At 41.7% G+C, this 23,368-nt stretch overlaps 1 protein-coding gene and 1 long non-coding RNA gene across 15 annotated transcripts in view; one reads left to right on the top strand and one right to left on the bottom strand.

Moving 5' to 3' along the window:
* LOC102162056 lies at positions 1,728 to 14,239 on the bottom strand. The gene is made up of 2 exons (XR_307766.3): positions 14,103 to 14,239; positions 1,728 to 2,534 (listed from the first exon to the last, which is right to left on the bottom strand). It is a non-coding gene; the product is annotated as an uncharacterized LOC102162056 (long non-coding RNA).
* Positions 12,549 to 23,368, top strand: part of FBXW4 (F-box and WD repeat domain containing 4) — a 107,644-nt gene continuing 96,824 nt past the window's right edge. For 3 of the 14 annotated variants that reach the window (XR_002338438.1, XR_002338435.1, XM_021072719.1), the window contains exon 1: positions 12,553 to 14,236. Coding sequence is in view for 6 of the 14 variants with exons in the window: in XM_021072719.1 (XP_020928378.1) it covers positions 13,323 to 14,236 (914 nt within the window). In the remaining 8 variants the exon portion in view is untranslated. Of the gene's footprint in view, positions 14,237 to 23,368 lie in introns of all 14 variants that reach the window. The other 11 variants (XR_002338440.1, XR_002338441.1, XR_002338434.1 and 8 more) reach the window with 10 other exon arrangements.

The following is a 23,368-nucleotide window of genomic DNA, read 5'->3' as shown; positions in this document are numbered from 1 at the left end:
AGCTCCAGAGATGCTGCCAATCCTGTTGCACCACAGTGGGAATGCCTATTTTTAGTAAGGAACTTCCATACTGGTGTCCATAGTTGCTGTACCAATTTACATTCCTACCAACAATGTAGGAGGTTTCCCTTTTCTCCCCACCCTCTCTAGGTTTTATTTGTAGACTTTTTTTTTGTTTGCTTGTCTTTTTGCCTTTTCTAGGGCCACTCCCTCGGCATATGGAGGTTCCCAGGCTAGAGGACAAATCGGAGCTGTAGCCACTGGCCTACACCAGAGCCACAGCAACATGGGATCCAAGCTGTGTCTGTGACCTACACCACTGCTCACGGCAACGCCGGATCCTTACCCCATTGAGCAAGGCCAGGGATCGAACCTGCAACCTCATGGTTCCTAGTCAGATTCGTTAACTACTGCGCCACGATGGGAACTCCTATTTGTAGACTTTTTAATGATGGCCATTCTGACTGGTGCAAGGTGATATCTCATTGCAGTTTTTTTTTTTTTAACGAGGTTTTTATTCATCCATTTATTCATTCAGTAGCCATAAATTGAGCCCCAGGCATTGTTTTATATTAGATATTTTAGTCTCTTACAAACTCAGCAATAGGCATCAGTGTTATTTGTCTTTACCAACAGAAATTTGGGATCTAGAATGAGAGAGGAGATATTCCAGTCCTACACTTAGATGGTAAACCAGAGATAGAATACTATGCTCTGTGCTGGGGATCATACTCTCCCAGAAAGATACACAAACTGGACAAACAGAGAGGTGAAATGAGATTGAACCCATGCAATGCAAAAAACAGTTGAGGTGCTGATGGGTGGAAATGTTTGATTTGCTATCTGTAACCGTTAGAGTTATAGTTAGTACTATTGAGAGACGATTTCAGGGAAATAAATTAAATCTTAATACAGTGAAGAACTTCCTAGAAGTCAACACTGTTCAAAGAAGGAATAGCTATTTAGAGATGCACACACAGATAGTAAAACTAAAAAGAATAACAAGATAATATCACAAAGTTAGAATAGTGGTTATGTCCAAGAGGGAGGGGTATTTGGGTATGGACTTCTTGGGTGCCAGCAAGTTCTCTATTTCTAAATACCAGTTATGTCCTTTCTCACTTTATAAGTGCTTGAAACTTCACATTTGTCTTTCATATGTATGACATATCTCCCAAAAGTTTTTTTTAAAAAGGTAACAGATACAAGTGGTATGCATTAAAAATGGTCACAAATTCTCTAACACTCATAGGGTAGGTTCTGTTATCTCTACAACTTTGAATCTAGGCTGGCCTATGACTGCTTTAACTTATAAAATATAGTAGGCAAAAGTGATGCGACACTATTCCTGGGTCTAGGGGTAACTTCTGACTTGGTCTCTTGACGCTTGAGACACTATGTGAGAATTCTCACCATATGTCACAGAGAGGCCTTAAGACTACATGGAGAGGGAGGTGGGCCTGACTGGAAGTGGTTTTGTAGCCAAGCCTGTCAAGGTGTGAGGCATATGAATGAAAGCACCTTGGACCCTCCAGATTGGACCAGCCATCAGCTGAATACCACCAAGTGATCACAATGTCAGCTAGAGCCCAACTGACCTACAGAGCCTTGCCCAGATTCCTGACCCTCAAAATAATGAGATAAAAGAAACCACTAAGCTTTGGAGTAGTTTGTTATATACTGTCTTAGTCCCTTCAGGCTGCTATAACAAAATATCATAGGCTGGGTGGCTCACACAATGAATATTTATTTCTCACAGTTCTGGAGACTGGGAAGTCCAAGTCCAAGATACCCACAGATTTGATATCTGTTGAAGGCCTGCTTCCTGGTTCATAGACAGTTGTCTTCTTGCTGTGACCTCACACGGTAGAAGGGGCCTACTTGCAAAATTGTGGTTTGCATTGAGAGATACAGATTAAGCCTCCTGGGTTGTACCATGTATCCACCAAGACTGGTCATGCTTGAGGAAGGCATGAGCACTGGGGCAAAAGTTCCTTTCTTCTTGATGGCTCTATAGCACCTGGAGGTCTTTGCCAAGTGAGGGTTTGAATTCCTCACACATCCCTCCAGGGTTGACAGCTGTGTGGTTACTGTTTACTCTCAGACTCTTAGACTGGCTTCAGTTTCAGCTTTTTCATCTGTCCATTTCACTCCTATTTGATGAGATCCTAGCACAGACGTGAAGTTGAATTTCTCTTCGCTCCCTCTTTTTCTGGGAGACCCTTCTACTGGAAAGCCTGTCATCTGTTGTGAAGGAGAGCTGGTGTTGACTTGAGGCAACAGAGTTGGTGGTCTGGTGGCCATTATCCTGTGTTAAGAGCAAGTGGTCTCTGGGTGTTTGGACTCTGACTGGTGCTTCTCTGGCGCTGCTAAAGGGAGAAGAGCACAAGCTGTGCTCCTTTTTCCAGCTCAAGCTGCTGAACCTAGGAAGATCCCTGAGGGCCAGCTTGGACTTCCTCCTGGTTTTCTCTCCATGGTAGATTTTAAAAGTAGGGAGTTTTTCTCATTCATCTTTCCATTTGGGTTTGAAACAGCTGCCATAAGAAAGGTGGAAAAGCACATTGTATAGAATATATAATTCTTCAGAAGCAGTGACATAGGTTCGCAAAGGATAACAGGTAAATTTGGGTCTGAAGTCCATAATTAAGCTTTACTTTGTGTGTGTGTGTGTGTACACAATGTTTAAAGTAAAAATCCCCCAAATTAAATAAGACCTATTTTGGAGTCCTCCTGTGGTGTGGATCTGATGTTGTCACTTCTGTGGCTTGGGTTCGATCCCTGGCCCAGGAATTTCCTCATGCCACAGGGTGAGGCCAAAAAAAAAGACCAATTTTTATCCAATTCACATCCAAACTTTTGTTTATGTTTAACAACTGAACACAACCCAGCATCTGTTCAAAATAATGTAATTGAATGATACGCCACCAAAGTTGTTTTTGTTTTTCACACTTTTAACAGGACCCAAAACATAAGATAAATTATATCTGTGGTTTCATTCAGTGTAATGAATGTCCCAATTGAAAAAATGTATTTGAAGTTAAGCATTTTTTTTTTTCAGCAACACCTGTGGCATGCAGAAGTTCCCAGGCCAGGGACTTAACCAGCATTGCAGCAGTGACAAGACCAGCTACTTAACCCACTATGCCATAAATGAACTCCTTAGACATTCTTTTTTAAAATGTTTTAAAAATTTAAATTATAATTGATTTACAATATCGTGCCAATTTCTGCTGTACAGCAAAGGGGTTCAGTTATATATACATTCTTTTTTATGCTCTTTTCACTTCTGTGGAACTAGGAGATTGGATATAGTTCCCTGTGCTGTATAGTAGGACCTCATTGATTATCCATTCCGTTTTTTTTTTTTTTTTTGCATCTGTAGCATATGGAAGCTCCCAGCTAGGGGTTGATTCAGAACTATAGCTGCTGGCCTATGCCACAGCCACAGCAATGTGGGATCTGAGTCATATCTGAGAGCTACACCATAGCTCACAGCAGTGCTGGATCCTTAACCTACTAAGGACAGGGATTGAACCTGCATCCTCATGGATACTAGTCGGGTTCTTACTGTTGAGACACAAAGGGAAGTCCTGCTTATCCATTCTAAATGTAATAGTTTGCATCTACTAACCCCAAACCCCCAGTCCATCCCTCTCCCTCCCCTCTCCCTCTTGGCAACCACAAGTCTGTTCTGCATGTCTGAGTCTGCTTCTGTTGTGTAGATAGATTCATTTGCGCCATATTTTAGAGTCCACATATAAGTGATATCATATGGTATTTGTCTTTCTCTTTCTGACTTACTTAGTGTGGTAATCTCTAGCTGCATCCATGTTGCTGTAAATGGTATTATTTTGTTCTTTTTACGGCTGAGTTGTATTCCATTGTGTATATGTACCATATCTTCTAAATCTGTTCATCTGTTGATGGACATTTAGGTTACTTCCATGTTTTGGCTATTGTGAATAGTGCTGCTCTGAGCATAGGGATGCATGTATCTTTTTGAATTATAGTTTTGCCTAGACATATTCCTAGGAATGGGACTGCCAGATTATATGTAATTCTATAGGCATCCTTAAATAGTAATAATTATAGAAATAAATAAGACTTTTATATTTGACATGGTATATTTGACACGGTTTCTTCCAGAAGAACTGAAAATACTTAAATTTTTTTCTAGCACTTAATTATCATTCTTTTCTTAAAAAAGAACCCATTTTTGTATATATATTTTATCTCAGCAGCAACTTTGTTTTATGTATGTATATATGTAGGTAGGTAGGTAGGTATTCAAAGAAATCCTAGGTCATCATGAAAATTTCACAAGACTTTGTGGTTCCCTTCATCTTCAAGTTTAATGTCTTACATCATTTGTTGCCAAATGACTCAGTCTTCTCACAGAAATCAGCAAAATCACAAATTCTGATGCCAGATGAATTATCTTAGATGCTAATGCTGATGGTGCACTTTTTGTTCAAAATCTCTTTGAACACCACCTATTGATATAAGAAGGTTATCTCACAGTAATGATAACATTATTATCAAATCTAGAAATCTGTTTTCTTATCCCTACAAAGTTAAATTTCATATTTCTATCCTACCCACCTCCTTACCTTATTTGCTATGTTGTCCTTAAATTTTGTGTACATATGTGTATATTCTACATATATGAATTGGTGCTTGGAAATGTCTGTTTCTCACAGTTGTAAAGTGAAGACAGTATCTAAGGATGATACCTGACCCTTTGGAAAATGAATCTTTCTAGTATAGCTGTAAATTTCGATAATTAAAAATTTTAAGTAGTGGTTTAATTTTTGTTGGAGAGGACTCATGGGACATTATTTTTACTTTTTTTCTCTTGCATTTAGGCTTACAGGATAGGGTTTCACAATATCACAGATCTCTGTAACTCAGGAAACATACTGCCTCATGTGCATTATAAGCTTTGCAAAGGTTTTCTGTAAAAATCACAAAAGGTTAAATTATACTAAATAAAAAAACACCCAACCCTTTATTTTGTACAACAGATTCAAATTTACAGGAAAATTGCGAAGCCAGTAGAGGGTTCTCATATTCTACCATTATCAACATTTTCCATCAGTATTGTGTATTTGTAATGATTGATGGGCCAGCCAGATTTCCTTAGTTTTTACCTAATGTCCTTTCTCTTTTCTGCTCTAAGACATCACATAGTATTTACTTCCCATGTCCCTTTAGTTCTTCTTGGCTATGATAATTTCTCACACCTTCCTTTTTTTTTTTTTTTTTTGGATGATCTTGACATTTTTGAGGACCAGTCAGGTACTTCTGTAGACCACCCTTCAATGTGGATTTGTGCGATGTTTTTCTCATTATTAGACTGGGATAATGGCTTTTGGGGAGGATGACCACAGAGGTAAATTGCCATTTTCATTACAGTTTATCAAGGGTACCTACAATCCATGTGACTTATCACTGATAATATTGAACAGGTGTTGATCACCTGGCCAAAATAGTGTCTGTAAGCCTTTCCCACCATAAAGCAAATCTTTTTCCCCTCCTCTTTCCATATCGTATTCTTCAGAAGAAAGTCACCACATGTAGCCCTCTTAGGAGTGTGTGGAGGGTGGTTATGCTCTATTTCCTTGAAGGTGAAATGTAATATAAATTATTTGGAATTCTTCTGGTGGGAGATTTGTAAAAAGAACTTTTGAATATATAAAAATGGGAGTTCCTGTTATGGCTCAGAGATAACGAACATGACTAGTATCTATGAGATTGCATGTTCAAACCCTGGCCTCGCTCAGTGGGTTAAGGATCCAGAGTTGCTGTGAGCGGTGGTGTAGGTTGCAGTTGTGGCTTGGATACTGTGTTGCTGTGGTTGTGGCATAGGCTGGCAGCTGCTGCTCTGATTTGACCCCTAGCCTGAGAACTTCCATTTGTCGCATGTACGGCCCTAAAAAAGAAGAAAAAAAAATGAATTAGCTTAATTAAATTGAATTAAATTATTTCTTACATTTAGGTGTAAAAACCTCTTATGATTTTTTCTTTAAAAAAACCCCTGATTATCTATATAATACATGCTCATTGCAGAAAACTTAAAAAATGCAGAAAAGTGTAAAGCAACAGTAAAAAGAACTTTCCATAATGCCACCTTTCATTAGCAACCATTTCTAGTATTGGACATATTTCCTCCTAGTCTTTTCTGCATAAAGTAACTATTTTTAAATAATACTTTAAATTATTTCACATGAAATAAAATAATTTTTATCTTTGAATATAACAAAGACAGTGGATTCATACAAAAACAGAGCAGATCGTGGTAGTGTTTCTAATAGGATTTCAGAATATAAACTAGCAACCTGATAATTTCTGAAAACAGCACTTTAGACTTCTATTATGACTGCTATTTATGAGATACTCAAATGTTTATATATTCCTTGTTAGGCCTCTTATTTCTTCTTTATAGTACTCGCATTTGCTCCTTATTTTACTATTACATGATACACATTTCTGTTTTTGTTTTTAAAAATATTTTATAGTGGATTTTCAATGTTCTGTCATGATACACATTTTTAATGGAATAAATAAAGTCTGAAGAAATTTAGGTGGCTAGTTAAAGGTTCTGGCAATGATCTAGGCTTCAAACCTCCAACTTTCTTGCTGCATGGTGTTTTGAATGTATGATAATTCTATTTTTCTTTTTAAGAGACTTTATTGATTTTGTAAAAGTGGTACATGCTTCTTATAGAAAAAAAATCAAGCAATATAGAAAAATACAAAGTAAAATACCCAAGTTCTATTATTTAGAAATAACCATTATTAACAACATTCTACAAAGTCTCCTTTTGAATATATATAGGTAGGGACACATTTACAAAAAAGGCTCATACAGTAGATATCATACATACATTGTTACTTAAATTTAACAGAAGAAAATGAAGCTGAAGCAAAATGAAGAAATTAAACTTTAGTTATATGTTCTTTTGCAAGATATATTAGTTCCTACACATCCTTTTAAAATTTTGCCAAAAGATTATGAAAAGCTTAAGTCTGTAGGAGAAAAAAAAAAAAAAAAAAAAAAGAGGCTGTAAGTTCTACATGAGTAACCCTTAAAAAGTAATTAAGGAGTTTCCTAGTGGCTCAGTAGGTTAAGGGTCCAGCATTGTCACTGCTGTAACATGGGTTCTACCTCTGACCTGGGAACTTCAGCATACTGTGGGTGTGGCCAAAAAAAAAAAAAAAAGAGTAATTTAGACAAGGACCCAAGCTACTTTGTTTAGAAAAAGTTTTTTGTTTTTTTGTTTTTTTGTTTTTTTTTCTGGCTTTTTGCCTTTTCTTGAGCCACTTCTGCAGCATATGGAGGTTCCCAGGCTAGGGGTCTAATCAGAGCTGTAGCTACTGGCCTACGCCAGAGCCACAGCAACATGGGATCTGAGCCACGTCTGCAACCTACACCACAGCTCACGGCAATGCCAGATCCTTAACCCACTGAGCAAGGCCAGGGATTGCACCTGCAACTTCATGGTTCTTAGTTGGATTAGTTAACCACTGCGCCATGACGGGAACTCGTACAAAAAGCTTTTATTTAGAAACCATAACTGCTTGATGTCAGAGGTAAAATATATTATTAGGTGTGTCTATATTAGTTGTAAGGGATCCTAGAGGACCCTGAATTCAATTCCTTATTAATATTCTCTTTTCTGCTGTGTATGGTGAAGGCACAGTTCAAAATATGAGCTTCAGGGTTAGGTTACCTGGATTGGATACCTGCTCTGTCATTTACGAACCATGTGACCATAGGCCTCCGCTTCATCTCCTGCAAAAAGTGGGTTAAGAGTATCTTCCCATGTGGTTGTTAACAGGAATAAGTGAGACAGGAGTTCCTGTGGTGGCGCAGCAGAAACGAATCCAACTAGTAACCATGACGTTGCGGGTTCAATCCCCAGCCTCACTCAGTGGGTTAAGGATCGAGTGTTACTGTGAGCTGTGGTGTACGTTGCAGATGTGGCTTGGACCCTGTGTTGCTGTGGCTGTGGCTGTGGCAGGCAACTGTAGCTTCGATTGGACCTGTAGCCTGGGAACCTCCATATGCCATGGGGGCGGCCCTAAAAAGACAAAAAAAAAAAAAGAAAAGTGACACAGTACATAGAAAGCTCTTATTATAGTGCCTGGTATATAGAAAGTGCTCAATAACTATAAGGTATTATAGGATTCCTGCTGTAATACAGTGGGTGAAGAATCTGACTGCAATGGCTCTTGCTACAGAGGCATGGGTTCAATCCCCAGCCTGGTACAATGAGTTAAAGGATCCAGCATGCCACAGCTGTGGCTCAGATTTGATCCCTGGCCCGGAAACTTCCATATGCTTTGAGTCAAGTCATAAAACAAACAAGCAAGCAAATATAAGGTATTATTATTATTGTAGCAGAAGTAATGGTGAGCTTCTGAGCCAATGTATGACATTGAAAATTGTCATTCACAAAATAATCTCTTTCTCTTTCATTCATTTCAGAGTAATCCCCCTGCTAAATCTGCCTACTTTTAAGTTAAAGGCTGGGGCCCCCGAGGGCTTAACTAAGGGGTATGTGGGCACTGGAGTACTGGATGTAGGAATAAACCCCTGTCACCTGTTTATAAGAATGGACAGAACACCCAATTCTAGCCTTTTTATAATCCTAAACATATATTATACATTACCTATATCAACAATAATGACATTATGCATGTTACTTACATGTACATACACAAAGTACTTTATATCTGTACTTAAAAATCCTCTTTAAAATGGAGTTCCCATCGTGGCTCAGTGGAAATGAATCTGACTAGCATCCATGAGGACGCAGGTTTGATCCCTGGCCTCGCTCAGTGGGTTAAGAATCTGGCATTGCTGTGGCTGTGGTGTAGGCCAGCAGCTACAGCTCAGATTTGACTGCTATCCTGGGAACCTCCATATGCCATGGATGCAGCCTTAAAAAAAAGAACAACAACAAAAAATACAAATAAAAGTAAACTAATATTGGAGTTCCTGCTGTGGCTCAGTGGGTTGAGGATCTGGTGTTGTCACTGCAGTGGCTCTGGTTTGATCCCTGGCCAGGTAACTCCCACATGCCAAGGGTGTGGCCAAAAAGAAAAGTAAATTAATATTAGTATTTCTGAATTCCCAGTGTGAAATTCATAGAGACTCATATATTGTACAGCACAGGGAATATAGCCAATATTTTATAATAACTTTAAATGGAATATAATCTATATAAATGCCGAATCATTGTTGTACACCTAAAACTAATATTGTAAATCGGTTACACTTCAATTTAAAAAAAAGAAATTCTAGAGTTCCCACAGTGGGTTAGGAACCCAAGAGGAGCAGTTCGGGTCATTGTGAAGGCAGGGGTTCAATGCTTCGCCTGGCACGTGCATTAAAGGATCTGTTGTTGCTTTGGCATGGGTTGTAGTAGATTGGATACCAGCCTGGAACTTCCAAAAACTGTGGGTAGCTCCGATTGGATCCCTAACCTGGGAACTTCCATATGCTGCGTGTGTGGCCCTAAAAAGCAAATAAAATAAAATAAAAGTAGTCCAATGTTTTCATTGATATGAAAATTTAAAAATTTAAGGGAGTTCCCATTTGCGGCTCAGCAGCAATAAATCCAAGCAATACCCATGAGGATGCAGGTTCAATCCCTGGCCTCGAGCAGTGGGTTAAGGATCCTGTGTTGCCATGAGCTGCAGCGCAGGTCACAGACACGACTCAGATCTAATATTGCTGTGGCTGTGGTGTGGGCTGTCAGCTGCATCTCCCAGTCAGCCCCTAGCCCAGGAACTTCCATATGTAGTGAGCGCGGCCCTTAAAAAAAAGAAGGGGGGGGGCAAAAAAAAGTAAAATAAAATGCCTCATAGGAGTTCTGTCATGGCTCAGCAGTAAACCAATCTGACGAGTATCCATGAGGTTGTGGGTTGGATCCCTGGCTTTGCTCAGTGGGTCAAGGATCCAGTGTTGCTGTGAGCTGTGGTGTAGGCCAGAGGCTACAGCTCCAATTCGACCCCTAGCCTGGAAGCCTCCATATGCTACCAGTGTGGCCCTACAAAGACAAAAAGAAAAAAAAAAGAAAACCTTATAAAAACAGGGTAATTGCAAACCCCCCCAACCGCATTATTTCATAATGACTGGTTCCTGGATTTGAACTTCAAGGGAGTTGATGACTTTTCTGAAAGATGTCCACTGTACTCCTTTTCTATCTTCCTTTTTTCTGGCTATTAATATATTAATTTTCTTTTATAATAAAACACTATTCAAGTTCTCCATGAAGATATGCATTTACTTTTGTTATAGACCATCTTTTCAGCCCCAGCTGTTTTTTAAAAAATATTCTATCCCAAAAAAGAATTAAAAAAAATTTTTTTTAGGGCCACACCTGCGGCATATGGAAGTTCCCAGGCTAGGGCCAAATTGAAGCCTCAGCTGCCCACCTACACCACAGCCACAGCAATGTGGGATCCCAGCCACATCTGAGACCTATACTGCAGCCCATGGCAATGCCAGATCCCCAACCCACTTAGCAGGGCCAGGGATTGAACCTGAGTCCTCATGGATACTAGTTGGGCTTGTTACCTCTGAGCCACAAGGGAAACTCCCCAAAAAAGAATTTAAAAAATGCTTTTTGTGATACAGTTTTTTTCAAGTTTGGTTTAAACCCCCAATTATTTTTTATAAGGTGGGGAAGGGAGGGTTGATGAAAAATTCTAGCTGCTTCTCTGAGCTAAGACTAAACTGTAGGATTTGTTTTATTTTGTTTTACTTTAAAATGCTGAAGAATTTAGGGATATACATCACCTCCAAATAACAGAATATATGCCAATTTTCCATTCTGGCTTTGCCTTTCTACATAGTGAGTACTTAGACTTTTTTGGGAAATCATTAAACGATAAATTCTAGCACTTGATCTCTAGCTTGGGTGTGAAAGAGGGTAATTTGATGTCTTTAAATGATGGTTTAATTTCTCCAACAATGAAGGCAACATGGGATAAAGAGTAAGTTGCATTTGTATGAATGTGGATTTTTTTTTTTTTTTGTCTTTTTAGGGCCTCACCTGAGGCATATGAAGGTTCCCAGGCTAGGGGTCGAATTGGAGCTACAGCTGCTGGCCTACACCACAGCCACAGCAACGCCAGATCTGAGCCACGTCCTCGACCTATATGACAGCTCGTGGCAACTGGATCCTTAACCCACTGAGTAAGGCCAGGGATCGAACCTGCAACCTCATGGTTCCTAGTCTGATTCATTTCCACTGCGCCAGGCCGGGAACTCCTGGTGTGGATTTTAATACTAACTTGATTTATGTTGGGTTAATTAAGTAATTTTCTGTGCCTTCAAGTCCTCTACTAAAAATTAGGTACGATGTCGATGAACTACTCAGTTTTACTCTGTGTAAAGGGACAGCTAAAAAATAGTCAAACAGTAAGAAATTACAAACATGTATAATAACTCTGAACACAAAACGTAGGAACTATATGCTCTGGTCATGTGTCTTCCTTCCAGAGTGGCTCATAGTACACAACTGTAGCAAAATCAATAAATGTTGAATTAATGATATTATCTCAATTTGCAGCATTCTTACCTCAGTAGCCTTCTAATAGTATGATGATCTTTATAATGATCTTTAAGAGATGGTCTAAATTCTTTGTTATACTGAAATGTATCAAATTTGCTTTTAATAAGTAAACCACTGGCTGGAATTTAGAAATCTTTTTCTACACAAATCCTTTGTTGTACCTTTTTTTTGGGGGGGGGGGGTATTTTTTTGTAACAGGATTTGACCTGTAACTATTATTGAGAATTTTCTTAGAGGAGTTCAAAGCATTTTACAGGGATCATCTTATTTATCCCTCGAAAGTAAGGCAGAGGCATTATCTTCGCTATAGACTGAGAACACTAAAAGGCCAAGATAGGAGGGGGTTTTTGTTGTTGTTTTGCTAAGATCAAAAAGTAATTCTAGGGCAAAGCCAGATTCCGGTCTGACCTTGTTACATGATGCTTCTGTGGTGACATAATGCAATGTGGGTGCTTTCCTCGGTCTCTTCTTGGCTATGTTAAGTGAAGAATAATTTCCAGACTTGATTTCTCATTAATTTTTGTTTCTGAAAATGGATATTAAGATGTAAATACAAAATAAAACCCTCAAATCCTTCCTATTAGGATTTGTGATACAGGATACATAGATAGGAATAGGCCTCTTCCTCCTCCACCTCCAAATCTTACCTACCTCCTCCAGTGCTGACCAAGAGAAAAATAATGTGGGCCACAAATGTATAATTTTGACTTTTCTAGTAGTTACATTAAAATATACTTAGGCCAGGGACTTCCTGTCGTGGCTCAGTGGTTAACGAATCCAACTAAGAACCATGAGGTTGCGGGTTCAGTCCCTGGCCTCGCTCAGTGGGTTAAGGATCCAGTGTTGCCGTGGGCTGTGGTGTAGGTTGCAGATGCGGCTCTGATCCTCCATTGCTGTGGCTCTGGCTAGGCCTGTGGCTACAGCTCCGATTAGACCCCTAGCCTGGGAACCTCCATACCCGTGGGAAGCCGCCCTAGAAAGGCAAAAAGACCAAAAAAAAAAATATACACACACATACACTTAGGCCAACATATCAAAAATCTTACCATTTCAACATGTAATTAATATAAAATTATTGAGATAGTTCACATTCTTATATAAGTCTTCAGATCTGGTAGGTTTTTCACACTTACAGGACACCTTGATTTGGACTAGTCACACTACAAACGTCCCAAAGCCCTTGTGTGTCTTGAGGGGACCATCAAGTACAGCACATCTAGACTTCAGTAGATTTTTCTTAGCTCTCCCTTCAAATCGGTGCCTCGTGAATGGAATGGGTGGTAGGGGAAGAGCTCCTGGATGACCTTGGGGGAATCCACTTGCCTTTGGATTGGTGACTAATAGCTTTGCTTTACTGATACATAATTGGAGAGTTACGGACTCAGAATCTAGAGGACTGCTACCTCCCCCAAAACGTCTAAAATATCCGATCATTGCCAGGACCGAGGTTTACACCCCGCGTGAGCACCCGTGCTAAGGAACCTGCCAACTTCTTGGGGTGTAGTTCGTGCGGCCCTGGTACGTGGCCTGCGCGAAGGAGGCATCGGCCAAGGTAGAAGAGGGCTACTGGAGAGAGAAGGCCACCCAAGTGGATGCTTCTTGAGGGCAGGGTTTCAAACTGGCGACTTCTTGAAGGCAGAAGCTCCTCTTGTGGCCTCGGCCAGACCCTCGGCGGGCCTCACATGGTGGATCAACGCAGCAGTGCTAACACCGCACGCCCGGGCGGCCCCGGGCATGGGAGGAGGGCCGCTCCCTGGCCCGGGCCTTACCCCGAAGCCACTCCACGGCCGCGGGTGTGAGGGGCGGGCCCAGGCCTCGGCCCGCACCGCCCCATGTGACCCGGTCCGGCATGGTGTCGCCTCCTCCCGGGGCGGCGGCGGCGCTGGCGGCGGCTCCGGCTTGGCTCCGCAGCGGGCCGGCCCGCGGCCGCTCATGGGCAGCCAGGGCGGCTCGGGGCCCCCCGGGAACGGCGGACCCGGCGAGGGCGAGAGCGGGGAAGCGAGGAAACTACAGGAAGGGAGAGCCGCGAGGGGGAAGCGAAGGAAGGGGAAGAGGAAGGGAAAAGCAGGAGCGGGGCAAGACGGAAGAGGAAGCGGGGCGGAAGGGAAGCCGGAGCCACCACAGGCGAAGGCGGCTGCGGGGCTGGGGGCCGAGGCGGGAGCGAGGGCAGGCCTGGGAGAGGAGGGAGAGGGAGGCGGGAGCGTGCAGGAAGGAGCGAGAAGGATCGTCAGGGGAGAGGAGGGAAGCGCAGGGGCGGGGAAGGAAGCCGAAGGGAGAGATGATGGGAAGAAGGAAGAATGGAGGGTCAGGACTGGGTGGCGGGAGGAAGCCAGGCCGGCGAGAGCACAAGGACGAGGGGGTCAGGCTTGGGGGCACCTCGCGCGGACAGGGGCGGCCATGGCGGCAGAGGCGGCCGAGGAGGAGGCGGCGGCCCGGGAGCCCACGGGCCGCCCAGCCGCGGGGCCCGCGCTCTTGCGCCTGCCGGAGGAGCTGCTGCTGCTCATCTGTTCCTACCTGGACATGCAGGCCCTCGGCCGCCTGGCTCAGGTGTGCCGTTGGCTGCGGCGCTTCACCAGCTGCGACCTGCTCTGGCGCCGGATAGCCCGGGCCTCGCTCAACTCTGGCTTCACGCGGCTCGGCACCGACCTGTAAGCGCCCGCTTCTCCGCCCGCTCCCCGCCCCGGGCGGGCCCGCGTCCCGGGAAAGGGCGGGGCGCCGCGGCCTGGTGGACCTGGGGCCGTGTCGTACCCCGAGTTTGCGAGGCCTACACCCGGCCTCCGCCAACCCCTCCCCAAGCACCCTTCTCCGCTTGTAGCACCCACCCGAGGACGCTTCCCGAGAGCGTCCCTCACTCAGCACCCTCCCCGTGGGCGGCTCCTCACAATTAGCCATCTTAAGCACTCTCTTAAGCTTTTAATTGTGTCCTTCAGCAGACGTTGACTGCCTGGGTTCCTCAGACCTAGAGGAGTCTGGCAGGTCCTCCTCCCATCCAGGTGTAGGACCCATGTTCACGATGTGGCCTATCAGAACATTTTTGTGGACTCTCCTCCTCTCACTGTCTTAAAAGAGTTAAATTTCAGGGCTCCGATAAAATTGAATATGAAGAAAAGGGCTCAGATCCTAAAAGAAGGCCCTTAGTACAAGTGTCAACCATAGTTTATGACTTAATACAGGCAGAATGACACAAAAAAGGGTGCCTTTTATGTCAGGGGGTTCGATGAGGTCTCGACTGTATACAAAGGTATGGTATTGTGATTTGGCCTGTGCTTGACAGGATCTGAGACCTGTGAATGATAAACTTAACCACTTAAGCTGTTAAATAGGAAGGAGGAAAAATGTATGGAATTAGGGGAGTAAAAACTATCACATATTCCACCCAACTGCATCCAATTTGGGTTAAATAAAAAAAAGGTAATTCTAATACAGTATAACAACATTAAAGTTGGTTGGAAACATAAAAGGCTATAATACCACCACCTCTAGACAACTATTCAGTTTTTAAAATTACTTTTCATTTGCACACCCCCCCCCTTAGTTGCTATCCTACTGATTCTAACAGAATAGGTACATAATAAATGTTTGTGGGCTGTACTATGATGAGATTAAAAACATTCCTGTAATTTTAGACTTCTTGTTGTATCCAGCTTTTTGCTGGATAACAAGGAAATGGATAATTTAATGAAATTTTTGGTATCAGCTTTATTGAGATATATCACATACTGTATAATACGTATGTCTTTTCAAATTAGTTCCTTAGGATAAAATCTCAAGATTGGCATTATTGGGTCAAAGGTTATGGTTTGTAACAAAGTGTTATACCAAGTTACAGGGACACAAGAAATGAACTATTAAATCAATTTCATGTAAGAATTAAAAAAAATCTTTGTGGAGTTTCCCTTCATGGCTCCGTGGAAACGAATCTGACTAGTATCCATGAGGATGCAGGTTCCATCCCTGGCGTAGCTCAGTGGGTTAAGGGTCTGGCATTGCAGTGAGCTGTGGTGTAGGTTGCAGACGTGGCTTGGATCTGGTGTTACTGTGGCTACCTATTTAAAAAAAAAAAAAACAACTTTGCTGTCTTAGTGAACAAAGTTTGTTCATTTTATGTTTCTTTTACACCTGACCAGGATAAATATTTTCCCATGTGTTTGTTTCACCTGTGAGGTTGTCTTTTCCTAGTCTTTGCTTTTTTTTTTTGTCTTTTGTCCTTTTAGGGCCAAACCCATGGCATATGGAGGTTCCCAGGCTAGGGATCGAATAGGAGCTGTTGCTGCTGGCCACAGCCACAGCCACAGCAATGCCAGATCCCAGCCGTGTCTGCAACCTACACGGCAACGCCAGATTCTTAACCCACTGAGCAAGGCCAGGGATCGGACCTGCAACCTCATGGTTCCTAGTCAGATTCATTTCTGCTGCACCATGACAGGAACTCCCATGTCTTTGCTTATATATTATTGGGATCCTGATTTTACTCTTATAAAGGATTACAGTCCTTGCGGGTTGTAGATACTAGACTCTAGTCTGTCATCTTAGATGCAAATATTTTCCCCAGTTCTTTTTACTTTACTATTTTTAGCCTATAGAAGTTTTACAGTTAAATATAATCAGAATCTGTGAGTTTTTATGTGAATTTTTAATCTTTTTCCTCTCAAAGCTGAGAAATTTGTGATTCTTCCACAGACCTGATAAATTTCTCTGATATTCTGCTGGCTTTGCTATAATTTGATTTTTAAAAATAGTTAACACTTTCATCAGTGTCCCTTTTGTTTTAGTATGAGGGTTGAATTCAACTTTCTTTTTTTCTTAACAACTACCTAGTTATCACTACACTTTTTGTTAAATAATTCTTGTCTTTCCCTTTAGAAAACAAAAGTTTTTTTGTTTTAGAAAGCTTTGCCAAATATTACATTTCTATTTTTATTTGTATATATAGTCACACATGCATACCTATATTTATATGTATATATATTGGATCGCTCTCTCTCTATATGTGTGTATATATATAGATACACTCCATTTTGTTCCACTGATGTCTTTTCTATTTTCCATTCTATTTTAAATATTGTTGTCTTTTCATAGAGTCTAATATCTGTTAGGATTAGATTATCCTTGTTGGATTTGCATGTGACATCTTCACTCTCACTCAACCCCCCAGCAAAAAGTTCTGTGCCTTTCAAAAGTTTCTGTGGTTTCACTGTAAAGTTCTTACATATTTGTTGTTATACTTACTCCTAAGTATTCCTAGATATGTTCTGCGTTTCGTTTTTATTGTGAATGCAATCTCTTTTTCAGTATGTTTTCCAGCTGGGTATTAATGATGTCCAGGATTGCTGCAATCTTTTGGAAGTTTTGAACTTGATCATTTTGTTTAACTTTTATTAATTCTAGTATGGTTTTGTTGTCAAGTATAATGCTTCTTTGGAATTTTAGTAGCATGCAAGTCTTGTTACCTTCATTTCGTAGGAGAAAATTTCTTTCGAAGAATGTGTCAGTTGACCTATAAGAGCATTTGGCTAAAATGCCTGGAACCCAAGCCAACCAAGGCAAAATTTGGCTTTCTCTCTTTCTTTATAGAGATTGAATTAACAAATGAAGGAATTTATGTTTATTTTTCTTTCCTTTTCAAATGCTCTAAAAGAGAGATAATGGGAATGAGTGTGAATTCTGTAAGCAATAATAGCAAAGCGAAAACACGTTTGTAGTTTAAAGTGCTTTGAGACTGTCAAGTGATGTGGCTTTATTGTTTATTAGCCATGCATGGTTTGATTTCTTGCCTATGTCCTAGGATGTGGTAATCTCCAACCTTCTGGAGAAGTTGTTTCAGCACAGCGCTTGATAAAGAGCAGGGTCACTGCTTGTATTTTCTGAGTCGAGGGGAAAAGTTATGGGTGTTACAGCAGGTGGAGAGAATGTTTACCAGTGTGGTCTGTTTCTGGACAGCTGCAGAGATGTGATAAGCCACCAAGAGAGGTGATTGGCATCCCTGGAGGGAGGTGGTTTGTACCCCAGTCCTCGGGGCATCAGGGAACCTGGGCCCAAAGTTCAGTGAGAATCTGGCTGCTTGGATAATGGCAAGGCTGTAGTTCATGTTTTAAACTAATTAACTGCATACTGGACAGTAGGATGAGTTTTTATAAGTGGAACACAAAACTTCATTTTATCAGAAGCCACATAACCTCACTGCGCTGGAGTTTTATCATCTATAAAGAATGGGAATAATATATCCGGTCAAATGTGGCTTAAATGTAGTGATGTGTAAGTGACAGCATAGTGTTCAGCACATAGTAGGCACTCAATAAATTGTTGTAAAATAGAACTTTTTAATTGCTTGGCTTCTCCTCTAGCCAGTCTGTATATAGCAGAAGTAGAGATGGTTTGATTTGGAGATACTGCCTAAAGACAGGAGTTGGGAGAAAACACATACTCTCTCTCTCTGCGCTTAGTTTTTCTCACCTGTCCCGACTGTTTTTGAAAATGTGATAGCAGAACCTGTGGGCTTTAGGGTCTGCACTCCTTGCCCAAGAGCCTCTTGAATTCTCAGTAACACAAACTGCTAAGGTTTACTGACCTTCCGGCCCAGGGCAAGTCCCATTCAGTTTGGCTGTTACTAACTGATCATAGCTTTGTTGAGTAAGATGAACTGCTTTGGTTCCTTGTGATTTGTTAATGGTCTTATACTTGTGCTTGAAGGCATTTTGGCCACTTTAAAACCACAAACAAATAATTTGCTTCCTTTAGGCCTCCTGTCCAAATAGTACACTGGTAGGTATCCTGAGCGTTTTTTTTTTTTTTTTAGGTGGACACAAAGACAGTTTGAGTCAGTCATCTGGTTTAAAATCAATTTTATTGAAAGTTTTATGAAGCCTGGGGGAATAGAAATATCTTTAATATAAAAATCAAGGAAATGTTTCATATAGCAATCTTTTAAGTTTTCCCTAAAGAGTAGGGGCAAAACTAAGCTAGTTTAGTCTTCAAAAACAAAACAGTGAAATTTAACTCTATCAGTTTATAATGTAGGCTAAATGCAAGAAGTTAGACAGTATGGTAGATGAAAGAGCTATCTGCAAATTTGAATACTGCAAATTCACAAGAGCAAGGATTGGAAGAAAAAGTATATCCATGTATGTAAGTCTATTAAAAAATGCTTTTGCAGTCTTAGATACTTTTGCCTGTCTTGATACTCTTCCTCCCAAATTAAGTCCTGTATGTTTTTAAACTTGTATTTTATTTTAAATATCCTTTGAGCATCACCCGGGTGCTCTCTTGCATTTGCCTGTGGTAGATTTGCTTAGAATTAACAATAGGTGTTTAGGGAATAAGGCTCTGAGGTGTCTGCCCTGGCATGTACATTCATTCCTCAGCCAGGGGCTTGTGGGCTTGGAGCTCTTTGAGGCTAGGGGACTGGGGTATCTATTTCAGTGATGATTAACGTCCAGAGCGGTGAGATGGACACAGATAAGCAGAGTGTGTTTGTTTGTTTTAAAATGATTGCACCTAAGAGCATTTTTTTGGCCCAGAAAGCATAAAGTTTCCTAACTCTGAACAGAGAAGGCATTGCTGACTGGTTGCATTTAAGGCCTAAGTAGTGCTTTGCAGAAAATGATTAGCAACTTAGAGTAGTTTCAGCTTTCTCCTTCACCTTTCTGCCTTACCTAGGGAGCAGTCACTTACTTGTTCTCCGGTTCATTGAAAGGTTTCATATGTGGATATACTTATCTTCAGCTGTTTTGTAAAGGCCTTATATGTAATGTTTTTGTGAGTTCATAAAAGTGAGTTCAGTTTACATTTTTAAAATAAATAAAACAATACACCTGTAGAAGCAGGACATGGTCTAGCAGTCAGTACCTCCAAATGCAAAGTGGGGAATGAAAGAGGCCTTTTCCTCGAAGACTGTGAGAATATAGAAGCTGCTTATATTCTTTCCAGTCTTGTAAAACCTGAATAGTAGGGATGAACTAGCTTTCAAGGCAGACTCATGGAGAAACCCAAAGGCCTCACAGTCTACAAGATAAGCAATTCATACTGAAATTGAAATCCCTAAAAATATTTCAGTACTCTCAATTTTCTTTCAGTTTTCTATGTCTGGCCCCTTCACCTTAGGTAGATTGTGCTTGAGCCATTTTAAATCAAACTGGCAAGTGAGGTTACTGATGAAGCATACATATTTAAAAAAATTTTTTTGGACGGAGTTCCTGTTGTGGCTCAGTGGGTTACGAACCTGACTAGTATCCATGCACATGCGGGTTTGATCCCTGGCCTTGCTCAGTGGGTTAAGGATCTGGTGTTGCTGCAAGCTGTGGGGTGGGTTGCAGATGTAGTTTGGATCCCGTGTGGCTGGGGCCGAGGCTGGGGCCTGCAGCTACAGCTGTGATTTGACACCTAGCCTGGGAACTTCTCTATGCCACAAGTGTGGCCCTAAAAAGCAAAAAAAAAAAAAAAAAAATTTTTTTTTTGAGTGTTTGACATAGGAAAGAATTATTTTATTGTGACAGCATTAACTCTGGGTCAACTGTGGCATTGGAGTAGTTTCTGGTCCTGACTCATAACCATGAAACAGAGAATTTCAAGTAGACTCCGCTTGAGACCAGCTTCCAATAAATTTTGAAAATTTAAGTTGAGACCAACTGTTTGAAAAAATGAGAAAATTGTGTTTTGAATTGTCAGTGAAAATTGACATGCACCCCACTTTGATCTACAGAAACAGATTTTTGATAAGCTCTAGAATTTATTTCAGGTGTGTCAACTATCAGATGAGGCTGAGAATCCAAAGATTTGGTTTATTCTCGGGGAATGTCCTTTCTGCCCCACAGTCTTGCTCAGATTTGAATAGGATTCAAATGGAACTCCAGGTGTAATCAGTAGAATCAAAATGGTTGCGCTAATTAAGAATATGTTTATGAATCTTGAATCATGTAAAGTCTTCAACTGTATCTCAAACTGAACATGATACTATCTGGAGAAAGAGTGTTCTCTTGTTAGAGGTTTGGCTGCCTTGTCTTAGCTTTGAGTTTGTTCTTCATTATATCCAAATTGTCCGCATTACCCTCCCTGGAGGTCTGGGCCACCCAATGGGCCCCTATGCCTGCCCCTCTTTAGCCCACAATTAATTGCCAGTACATTCTTTCTTCTTCTCCTTCTTTTTTTGGTATTTGACATAAGCTCAAATTGCTGAGAAAGGTGACAACTGTGAAATGAAGACAGGGCTTGGAGACACCTTAAAAAATACGTGCAAAGGCCACTAAATGACAAGAGCAGACTGCCAGCCTCTCTCAAAACATCACCATGCCTGTTGACTTTCCATTCCTTGTTCGCAGCACAAAATTGGAGGTCAAAGAATCATAGGAGCTAGAGATGGAAAAGACATTTGGGGTCAGCCAGTTCATGCCTCCGCCTTCTCCTGCCCCTGATTCCAAATCATTCCTTACATTATATTTTCTCCCCCAGCTCTTGTACAGTTTTCACGGTCTTCACTCAACCCCGGCTGTCACCTTTGGGGAATGATGCTGGAGGCTCTGTCCAGTTTCTCCTCTGCAAAGAGAGATATTGCCTGTGCCCTTAGTTGACATTCGTGAACTTCTTTGTTGGTGGTCTCCGCTGAGAGACTGAAGGCTAACGGGAAGTCTCTCTGCTGCCTGGCGATGGGGCTTTTCTAGACAGAACGAAAGAGCGTTTAGTGTATGGCGATGTTGGGAAGGGAAGAAGGGCTGGGGTTCTATGCAGTCATTGCTGAATTTCGTTTCTAGACTTTTGTGTAGGAAGGCCCTTGACCCGAATATGTGTGCACGTGCATGCACGCATGCATAAGAAATCTGGCATGGCGGGGGGTGGACACAGATAGGGAAATTACACTATATAGGAGTTTGATAAGAGCTCTAACTTGGAAATTGGTGGGTTAAACCAACAAAAAATGCTAGTCCTGTGAAGTAGCAGATGTTTGTTTTAAGAAATGCGTATTATGGAGTTCCTGCCATGGCTCAGTGATTAACGAATCCAACTAGGAACCATGGGGTTGTGGGTTCGATCCCTGGCCTCCCTCAGTGGGTTGAGGATCTAGTGTTGCCAAGAGCAGTGGTGTAGGTTGTGGACGAGGCTCAGATCCTGCATCGCTGTGGCCCTGGCGTAGGCTGGTGCCTACAGCTCCGATTGGACCCCTGACCTGGGAACTTCCATGTGCCATGGATGCAGCCCTAGAAAGGACAGGGGAAAAAAAAAAAAGAAAGAAATTCATGTTAGGGCAGAAATAGAGTTTCAACTTAGAGTCAAGTTGAGGAGAACAGATGGGCTGGAGGGAATATTTTGGACTAGGGGACACTGATGCTTTTGGGGTCTCCCCTTGCTTTAAGAAAGTAGAAAAAAGAGCCGTCTTATGTTTACTGCATGGTTTGGCAGGGGGAATGGTCATTTTTAGAGGCAGCTTTGGAAGGTTACCCCCAGGTCCCCCTCTTGTTCCAGCAGCTGTTGGGAACAGTCTGAAGGGGTATTATATTTCTTCTGGTAACTCTGCCAAGAATGAGAGGAAATCCACAATCTGTGGGCTTTTTTGGGGGGGTGGGGATGGGGTGGCAGGTGATGGGACAGGGAAATTAAATTGTTTTATAGTAAATATGTTGAGATACTTTTCCTGGAAAGCTGTTTCACTGAAAGGAATGATATTTTCCCTGCTCACTAGCTCTGTAATGGGTCCTTTCTCTGTAGAGAAAGGGAAATCGTCTTCTTCCAGTGCTTCTTTTTCTTTCTTCCATGTAGATCCAGCTTTGACCTCCCAGTTTCTTTGAATTTACTTTAGAAAGTCACATTTGAAAAAGTGAGTTAAGATTCAGATACAGGTGTTGTGTGTGCATAAGAGAGGCCTCCCTCAGAGTTCCCAATGTGGCTCAGTGGTTAATGAATCCGACTAGGAGCCATGAGGTTGCGGGTTCAATCCCTGGCCTTGCTCAGTGGGTTAAGGATCCGGCGTTGCTGTGAACTGTGGTGTAGGTCGCAGATGCGGCTTGGATCCCGAGTTGCTGTGGCTTTGGCATAGGCCGTCGGCTACAGCTCCAATTCGACCCCTAGCCTGGGAATCTCCATATGCCACGGTAGCGGCCTAAGAAATGGCAAAAAAAAAAAAAAAAAAGAGAGAGAGAGAGAAAGAATGGCCTCCTTCCAGAAGCAAGTTCCTAAAAGAGAACCTCTCATTCATCCTTTATCTTGGCTGCAGTTTGACTTTATCATAATGGCCTAGAAACTGGACATATAAAAACTTTCTGGGTGGCGTCTGGTTCATGTTTGCTTCATCTCTTCATCCAGGCTGGAAAGACACCAGGTTTTTGAAGCCTGGTCACTTGGGCTGAGAAGCTGTTTTGGTGATGAATATGGAACACAGTTGTAAGATTAAAAACAATAAAAAACAACTCCAAGAAGCAGGGCAGCATAATTTTTCCTCACATTTCAGAGGGGGAGCCCAGGGAAAAGTCATTTTGAAGAGATGAGAACAAAGTCCACTTCTGAGTCTGTCCTAATGCCTAATTCATGACTTGGAACATGGCCTCTTCACAAAAAATAGCGGCATCTTTCTTGCTGCTGTTTAGTCGCAGAAAGTGCTAGATGAGTCTTTCTGAACATCGTACTGTGGGATTCTTGGAAAACTGATTCGGTGATTAAATGAGTGTGGGAAATGCTGTGTCTCTTATCCCCTGTCTAAAGGATTCACGATGACCACTGGTATAGTGAAGGCTCTGAGAAGTCCTGTGCTAGGGAGACCTGTTTAATTTTGTTTCAGCCAGCATTGTCCAAAATGT

This window comes from Sus scrofa, chromosome 14, assembly GCF_000003025.6.
Source record: "Sus scrofa isolate TJ Tabasco breed Duroc chromosome 14, Sscrofa11.1, whole genome shotgun sequence".
In the NCBI taxonomy this organism is placed as follows: domain Eukaryota; kingdom Metazoa; phylum Chordata; class Mammalia; order Artiodactyla; family Suidae; genus Sus; species Sus scrofa.
Note: the sequence above shows the minus strand (reverse complement) of the source record. Positions and strands in the feature narration are given on the sequence as shown.